We start from the raw sequence: 9312 nt of genomic DNA on the forward strand, positions 1-9312 counted from the left end.
CCTTTTTTGTTGTTCTCAGGATTGAAAATTACCCGCACATTTCTACTCTTTATCTGTGACAAAATTAGCTTCTTTTCCATCTTTAAATACTCAGCAACTAAGGGAGAGTTTAGTTCAATCATTCTCTCTATTTTTGTGTGTTTTTCTGCAAAGTCAGAAAGGAAGTCATAGGTTTCATTTACGTTTGTCGCACAGCCTGCAATGATGACCTTCGCTGTGGATTCTGAAGTTACCTCATCTATGATTACAGTTTTTGAGGAGGAATTATGTTTCTTAAGCGAAGTCGAAACGTGCCGTTTCCATCTCTTATCTTTAAGAACGTCCCTGTCCTCAACTTCAATGAGTCTATAATTTAAGGCATTGACCATTTGCTCTTCAGCTTTTAAGAGGACTTCAGGAGAACAGCTGGTTAGATGCACAGCTGCACCCTCTAGAGTAAAAACAGCAAGGATTTTCTTTGCTATTAAAAGAGACTCGGAGTATTCTTCACAGTCTACCTGCTGCAGAAACTGGAAAACCTCAGGCGGAGCCTGAATGCTTTTCTGGACCATGGTGAGTACCTTTTCCTGAATTTCACACTTCATTTTATACACATCAGCACGAAGCCCGTTAAGACATATGAGTCCAATGCCTGCATCATAAGAAATCTCTACTTCTGGGCACTCCTTGCGTAGACCCTCCAGGAAACCACTGTGACACAAAAGAGAATATCTTCCTGGGGAAACAGCCACTTTTTCCTTCAGGCTTTGCTCTTCCCTTTTAATTTTTTGGGTGATGCTTTCTATTAATTTCTTGATTTGTGGCTGAATGCTTTGTATATCCTCTGATTTCCCTACAAAGGTTACTGTCTGCTTAAGTGTATCAGACTCAATCAAAATTCTGTCATCTTCTAAATCATTTTCTATGTTGTCCCATACTATTGGGTCCACATGAAATGTGATATCTTGATATTTAGATAGGATGACAGAGAATGCTGCGGCAGCATCTTCACTCCAAGAATTGATTGTCCATCTTCCTTGATTGACTAAGGTGGCTGCAGGCCTGATGGTAACAACACTATTGAGTTGGGGCCATGTTAGCTCACAATGACAATGTCCCATTTCACCATTTATCTCCTCAATCAAGTGATTCTTTTTCTGTAAGAACTTCCATATGGGAAGAGCCAATGACACTTCCAGTGGTGCTGGGAGCTTGATCAGAGGCTTCTCCTTGCCGTACAAGGCTGTGCCCAAAGAAGGATAATATGGGAACACAGAAAGTGGCATATTATTGAAGACAAGTTTCTTGGTCATGATGGTGTCTAACACTTAAAGGAAAGAAATAAAAAATAAATTAATCTCTACGTGATATATTTCAAATCAATAAAAACTTCCCTATTTTAGAGAGGAAAAATCCTATTCTATGTTTTATAGAACTTTGATTTTACAACATATTAAAAAATAGCACCATTCTCAAAGTGCTCAAATATCAACTGATATGTATTAATAGTGCATAGGTATCCTTCGTTTAATGGAATAATCACTTTCAAGCCAAGATTGTTCTATAGTGAAATTCTGTTAAGTGAATTCTATTTTCAGATATTACTGATATATCACCACCATATTAAGAAATAGATGTGAGTTTGGCCACAAGCATGGGGATAATGTTTCCCACAGTGTAAAGAATATTTTGAAGCTCAAAGCAAAGCCTATTTAATTATCATGCTATTTGTTCCTTCTAGTATAGTCCCACAGTTTTAGGCTTCATAGATGACTTATATTCCATTGACAATCTCTAAGGGGAAGAGGATAGCAGTAGTTACTATAGCTTACCATGTGTCAGACACTACTCTAAGAACTTTATATATACATAATTCATTTAATCCACACTAAAAACTTTGAGGTACAGACACCATTGTTATCATTCATATTTTACAAATGAGGCAACTGGAGCTTTGGAAAGGTTAAAAACGTGAACTGGATATATGGACTATCAAAATCTGAGCTAAAATTCGAACCAGTGTCTGTCTAACTCTAAAGCTCACACTCTTGTCCCTTTAAAAGGGGTTCCAAACCAACAGGACCCTCCAGCTGCCTGAGAGCCCAGCCCCAGAGGTTTTGATTCACTAAGTCCAGAGCTGCGGGCTGGCAATCTGCAGTCTGCTGCACCACCCATACCCCTACTATAGTCTCCCTCCTGCACTTTTACTGGGACAACTCCGCCATTGGGGCGTGTGTGTGTGTGTGTGTGGTGTGTGTGTGTGTGAGAGAGAGAGAGAGAGAGAATGTGTGTGAGTCCCTTCTCACTCCTCCAAACAACTCATTTTGTTTGTTTTTGGCAGGTACAAGGGGTCTAAGAAGGAAGGGTTAACAACAATGAACTCCAGAGATAACATGGATTAAAATAGAACTCTTCTTGGAAAGATGTTAAGAATAATTTCACCTGTGTATGACTGGTCCCTAGAGCTGGAGCCAGGCACGATGAAATGAACTTGGGCTTCAGAGGCCCAAATACACAGCTTCACCCTCCCAACACCGCCATAGAGGCTCTGAAGCCTGGGTGGGCAGTACCAGTGACCACTAACACATACTGAGCACTCACCATGTACCTCAGCACCGTGCAGGTATTCTTTCATTTACTCTTCACAACAGTCCTCTGAGATAATAGTAACACAAGCCCCATTTTACAGATGAGAAAACAGAGGCTTTGACGGGTTAAAGGAACTTGCCCAAGATCATGAAGCTAGTAAGGAGCAAAGCCGGGACTTTGAACTCAGTTCTGTCTGACCCGAGAACCATTCCACATGCTACCTTAATGTGCCTTAAGATCCCCAGCCTGCTTCCCTGTCTGTAAAGAAAGAGTAACTTTATCTAACCATGCTGATTATGAGGGTTCAGTGAGATATGGTGGCAGAAAACACAGCAAAAGATCTCTCATACAATAGGTGTTCAATAAGAGTTCCCTTCCTTAAAAAAATAAACCCGATTTTGTGAACTTGAACCAAATAATTTCAAGGCAAATCTATTCCTCTGAAGTAACTTACACAAAATATAGCCCTAAGCCCATCACCCATTGAGTTGAATCTGACTGTAGCGACTCTATAGGACAGAGTAGAACTGCCCCATAAGGTTTCAAGGAGCAGCTGGTAGATTCGAACTGCCAACTTTTGGTTAGCAGCCAAACACTTAACCACTGCATCACCCGAGCCCCTACATAAAATATAATATTGCTAAATAAATTGTCTTTAATCAAGCTCCCTGTAGAAGTTGCCTCGTTATTGGTGGCCCATTGCAAGTGGTAAAATATCCTACAAGAAAAAGTGACGCTATAGGTCAAGAGGAGATTGGGGAAAAGTGGAGACATTAAGAGCATGGATTATGGAGCCAGACCACCTGGGTTCAAATCCCGGCTCTGTTACTTACTAGCTGTGTAACCTTAGGCAAGAGATTTAATCTTTCTGTGCCTCATTTGCAGAACAGGAGTGCTAATAATCACAATGCTCATAAAGCACTGCCTGCAAATGTGCTTTGTATCACCTTGAAGAGCTATGCAAATGTTAAGTTATAAGAAGGAGAAGCTACAGAGAAAAAAAAGAAAATCAGTGTACCACAGATGGTGGAGTCCAGGGTATGAGTGAGTTTAAAGGAGGAAGCGTGGTCAACATAGACAGTGCAAAGAAGTCAGGGAGAGGGGACTCTTTGAAATACCTTGTATTGTACAAATGTGTAACTCTAGCATAAAGTAAACCTTAATTAAATAGTACCTATTATTAGTCATATACACATAATGTAGACATTCTGAAGGACAAATTCAATATCCCCAGGCCTCAAGATGTTTGCAAGCCCTGAAATTGTCAACTCCCACCCTAAACTAGGAGGTTAACTTCTAGAGTAGACAAATTTATGTAGCTCTTTCCCTGGACCCAAGACCAGGCTAAGGGAGATTCCAAGAAGATGTAACAGAAGCTCTTCTTTTGTACCTTTGTCCAAGGCATAATAGGTCAATCATTGCATTTTGATCCAAACCATATCTTGACTCCAGTTTCTCCAACTCATAAGTCTAGTGGCTAAACGGAGGTTCTTCTAAGTATCCCCAAGAAACAATTTATCTTAAGTGATAAATGATCCTGTCTTATGCCCCCTGGTTAATCCCAGGCAGAATGCTCCCTCCTTCCCTATCAAGTCTGGTTCCCTAATTTCTACTTCTCAGCCTCAACCTCTGAGCATCAGTGGATCTCCCAGCTGACTTCACACATGCCTCAGATAACTAGCAAGCTATGTCTAAAAAGTCCTCATTAATATTTCCCCAAGGTTCAGCTGGACATGGTTTTCACAAGGTCACTCTAAACAACAATCACACACTATTTATATAGTATTTTAAAATCTCTAAAAATTATATAGACTTCTCAGTCCATCACAGGTAGAGAATCTCATGAAGGTCTCATTACATCTTTCAAAAACTTGGTGTCGCTGTCTTTAAAAAAGTTAGAATCAATGGACTTATTAAGCATCATCTTACAGTTGTATAGGACTGTTAATTAGATTTCCAGTGAAATATGTGAATAAACAAATAAAATGCATCAGAATTCAACTGACAACTGCTAATTATGCCAGCTCTGATTTATTAAATCAGCCTTATAGGTATTACCTTTTCTGTCAGAAAATTCAATCAGAGCCGAACTCTCTTTAGGAAAGTATTCAACACGGTCAACTGTTCCCCCACCATTATGGGGATTTTCAAAGAAAAGTTTTAAATAATATTCTTCAACACCAGGTGGTAAGTTTTCAATCCTGATGGTTTTTGTCACTTCCAGAAGTCTTGGAGAAAGCTGAAGCTGCTTAGCTAAATGATATTCGGCACAATCATCAACAAATTTCATGGTATCTACAAACAAAAATATTTTTGAATTTAGAAAATTACAACAGTGTTTTTGTATTATGTGGAAGAAAGTGTCTGAATATTAACTAAGATAAAAGGGGGACAAGCTAAGTACCCCACTTTTAGATTTAAGATTTGAATTCCTATATGAGAATTTACATGTCTAAACCTCCTGATATCTGAACAATGATGCATATGTTATATGAATATCTTACCTGGATTACGGCCACGGAGCTTGCGTCCCTGTCTGCAGTCACAGACCTCCCCAACCCACCTGGACACTGACACCTGAGTGCTCTCCGTACAGTGCAAATGTCATCATTTCACTCCTTTCTCAAGTCCTTCGATGGCTTCCCATTACCTGCAGGTATGAGTTCACACTCCATACCAGGCTTACAATGCCCTTTGGTATTTGGCTCCAAAGGAATTTTCAAGAATCAACTTTGATTATTCCCTGCCATTTAATGTTCCATGTTGTCACAAAAACTAGTCATGGTTTCTGAAAACCCCCACTCTCTTTTGCCTTTGAAGACACAATTTCCTGTGCCTGGAATGCCCTTCTCCAATTTTTTATTCTGTTCCTGTTCATCCTTTAGGACTCAGCCCAAGTATCTCTTTCAAATTAATAAGTATTGATGGTGGACCCATGATATGCCAGGCGCTGTGTTAGGTTCTGGGGATACAGAGATTAGTATGACAAGTTCTTGCCCTCAGGAAGTTCACCATCCATGAGGGAGGACATCTTGAAAGCAAACAAATTGCCTCTTGTGGGATCAAATGAGGTGGGAAAACTGATACTGGGAATCAGAGAAGGATTCCCAGAGTAAGTGGTCTCTATTCTGGTTGTGAAAGGTGAAGAGAGGTTTACCCCATAGATAAGGGGAGCAGACATTTCAGGCAGAGGGGACAGCAAAGCCATGAAACAGCATAGTGCATTTTGGACCTGATCAATTGGTATTGCTGGGGTATAAACGTCATAGGAGGGAGCAGGCAAGGCAAGGGCCCCAAGTCACCTTGTTTGGGTCCCTCTTCCTCCCCTTTTCCTCACCATCTCTTGCACTTCCATTTCATTTGCTTACGGGTTTCCCTCCCTGCCCCCAGGCTGTGAGTTCCTCAAAGGCAGGAATCACCACTTACCCAACTCTGTACCCACAGCACCTAGACCAGTGGCTGGCACATAGCAGATGCTCAAGATTTTTGACCAATTAGCAACAGCAAGTCCACTTTGTTTTACCTTTATAAGAAATAATCATAAATTTGAAATAATAATAGCTCCCTTTACTGAGTCCTTACCGTGTCTGGGGACCATATTAAGTGCTTTTCAAACATTTCATTTAATCCTCACAGAAACTGTATTAGATAGATATTATTATCCCCATTTCACAGATGAATAAACCAAGGAACAGAGAGGGTAGTAACTTGGCCAACCTCATAGCTATTTAAACGGCAAAGCTGCAACTTTGATTCCAAGGCCCGTGCTCTTAATTAACCCCTCTGCTGCCACGGCCATAGAAGAGAGAATTGGAAAATTTCTTTGTTGTGGGTGGAGGTGGCACTTCCCAAGCTCAGAGATTGTCCACAGACTCCCTTCAATAACTTAAAAGAGCATTCATTTTTTGCATCGTATGCACTTACTCTTTCCTGCGTATGTGAATGCCCACAAAACACATGTAAGGAAATATATGACAAAGAGAATAAGAGAACAAGCTGTAGAGCTAGGCTGCCTGGGTTCACATCTGAGTTCTTCCATTTATTAGCATCTCTGAGCCTCTGTCTCAACTGTAAAGTGAGGATAATAATAATAATGTCATAAGGTTGTTGAAAGGAACAAATGAGTTAATACATGTAACCAGCTTAGCACAGTACCTTACAGTAAGCACTATATGAGTGTTTGCTATTATTATTACCTTCCAGTAGTCCACACACGCACACACTTTCAAGAATTCATATGATAAAATTCCATCATATAATAAATATACCAGAATTTGGTTTCAAAACAAAGTTCCTTCTCTTTCAAAATAACAAAAAGTATCTATATTAACTTGGGATCCTCTTATGACCTACTAACCAAAAAAAAAACCAAACACATTCCTGTCGAGTCAATTCCAACTCATAGCAACCCTATAGTACAGAGTAGAACTGCCCATAGGGTTTCCAAGGAGTGCCTGGTGGATTCGAATGGCTGACCTTCTGGTTAGCAACGATAGCTCTTAACCACTAAGCCACCAGGGTTTTATAAGCTACTAGAAAGAGTTAAATTTTCAGAGATGTTCCATTAGCTAGGTATCCCAAATCTGACTCACAGTGACCCTATAGGACAGAGCAGAACTGCCCTATAGGGTTTCCAAGGCTGAGATCTTTATAGAAGCAGAACGCCTCATCTTTCTCCCTCGGAGTGGTTGGCGGGTTCGAACCACCGACGTTTCTGTTACCAGCTGAGCATTTAACCACTGTGCCACCAGGGCTCCTTCCCAAATCCCAAAGAAGACTAGACAATAAAGTATCACTTGCTCTTACCTATATGTTTTTGAAAGGTAACCACAGCAACATTACAATCTCGTATTAATTCCACTTGAAAGTCACTGTTTGCTGACAGGTCACTTACGTTCTCCACTAACAATGTTAACATAACATCAGTCACATTTTCCTTGAGATTTTCGAATGCAAACGAAGACGGAATATTCTCACATTCTTCTGCAACATCTTCCATTTTTTCAGCTCTTCTATTGAGAGAGAGCTTTCCATCCAGTTCTTCTGACACATCTGAGTCTAGGGAGGCAAAGGGGTACAAGATGTTGTATTATCTACCATGGTCTTAACGAAGTAAGCTATTATAAGACACTGCTCTCTGTCCTTCACTAGCTCAAATAAAAGCAGATCTTGAAAGTCTTTCTGCTTTATTTAATTAAAAATAAATCACAGCACTTAAATTTTTTTATTATTATGTTAAATTTGATTTTATTACACCCTTTCTGCCTTGTCTCTCTGACAAACCTGCCTTAACAGCACTTGATACACACTTCTAACATAGCACCATACTATCGTTATTGAACTGAGCTTCTAAAACTCAAGGGTCATGTTAATTCATCCTTATATTGCTGGGACATGGTATATAGTTGACCCCCAATAAATGGTTGCTGAATTGGAGATTTACTCCTTGGTCCACTGAAGGAAAGCAAGAATATCTGATGATGGACATCATCTAATACATTATACTCCTGAAAAGCACTAAGTTCCCATCACTAAAAAGAAAAAAGTATACTTGCAGTGACTGACCAAGGAATACACATGGAAGATAAAACGCCCTAACAATCTGTATGTATACATCAAGTTCACTGAATGACAATCACCCCACCTTGTTTTCCATCAGTCTATGCCTGTCCACTGAAGCGTGACGCTTAATACTTGGCCTTCAGACATTCTATGAGCAACTATTCAATTGGAGCCTTATTATGTTCAAGACATTGGATGTTTGGAGAGGGGTGAACACAAAAACCACCAGATAAGGATATCTGTCAGTGATAGGATAATATGCATATGCTTACAAGGAAGACCAGTTAATATGACTATTATTCAAATTTACTCACCAAGCACTAAGGCCAAAGATGAAGAAGCTGAAGATTTTTACCAACTTCTGTAGTCTGAAATTGATCTAACATGCAATCAAGATGCATTGATAATTACTGGTGATTGGAATATGAAAACTGGAAACAAAGAAGAAGGATTGGTAGTTGGAAAATACAGCCTTGGGTTATAGAAACGATGCTGGGGATCACATGATAGAATTTTGCAAGACAATGACTTCTTCATTGCAAATACCTTTTTTCAACAACATCAACGGCGACTATACACGCGGATGTCACCAGATGGAATACACAGGAATCAAACTGACTACATATGTGGAAAGATATGATGGAAAAGCACAATAATATCAGTCAGAACAAGGCCGGGGCCAACTGTGGAACAGACCATCAATTGCTCATATGCAAGTTCAAGCAGAAGCTGAAGAAAAATAGAACAAGTCGACAAGAGCCAAAGTACGACCTCAAGTATATCCTACCTGAATTTAGAGACCATCTCAGGAATAGATTTGATGCATTGAACACTAATGAGTGAAGACCAGATGAATTGTGGCATGACATCAAGGATATCATATAAGAAGAAAGAAAAAGAGGTCATTAAAAAGACAGGAAAGAAATAAAAGATCAAAATGGATGTCAGAAACTTGCTCTTGAACATCGAGTAGCTAAAGCTAAAGGAAGAAATGATGAACAGAAGATTTCAAATGGCGGCTCAAGAAGACAAAATAAAGTATTATAATGAAATGTGCAAAGATCTGGAGTTAGAAAACCAAACGGAAAGAACATGCTTGGCATTTCTCAAGCTGAAAGAACTGAAGAAAAAATTCAAGCCTTGAGTTGCAATACTGAGGAATTCTATGGGGAAAATATTAAA

General features: G+C 39.7%; 1 protein-coding gene across 1 annotated transcript in view; it reads right to left on the minus strand.

Moving 5' to 3' along the window:
* Positions 1 to 9312, minus strand: part of PARP14 (poly(ADP-ribose) polymerase family member 14) — a 62539-nt gene that overhangs the window by 44045 nt on the left and 9182 nt on the right. The window contains exons 4-6 of the mRNA XM_023728680.1: positions 7375 to 7626; positions 4627 to 4863; positions 1 to 1306 (exon numbers count right to left, since the gene is read on the minus strand). The exon at positions 1 to 1306 is cut by the window's left edge and continues 985 nt beyond it. Of these exons, the coding sequence (XP_023584448.1) occupies positions 1 to 1306; positions 4627 to 4863; positions 7375 to 7626 (1795 nt within the window). The remainder of the gene's footprint in view (positions 1307 to 4626; positions 4864 to 7374; positions 7627 to 9312) is intronic.

Source organism: Trichechus manatus, unplaced genomic scaffold, assembly GCF_000243295.1.
Source record: "Trichechus manatus latirostris isolate Lorelei unplaced genomic scaffold, TriManLat1.0 scaffold00026, whole genome shotgun sequence".
In the NCBI taxonomy this organism is placed as follows: domain Eukaryota; kingdom Metazoa; phylum Chordata; class Mammalia; order Sirenia; family Trichechidae; genus Trichechus; species Trichechus manatus.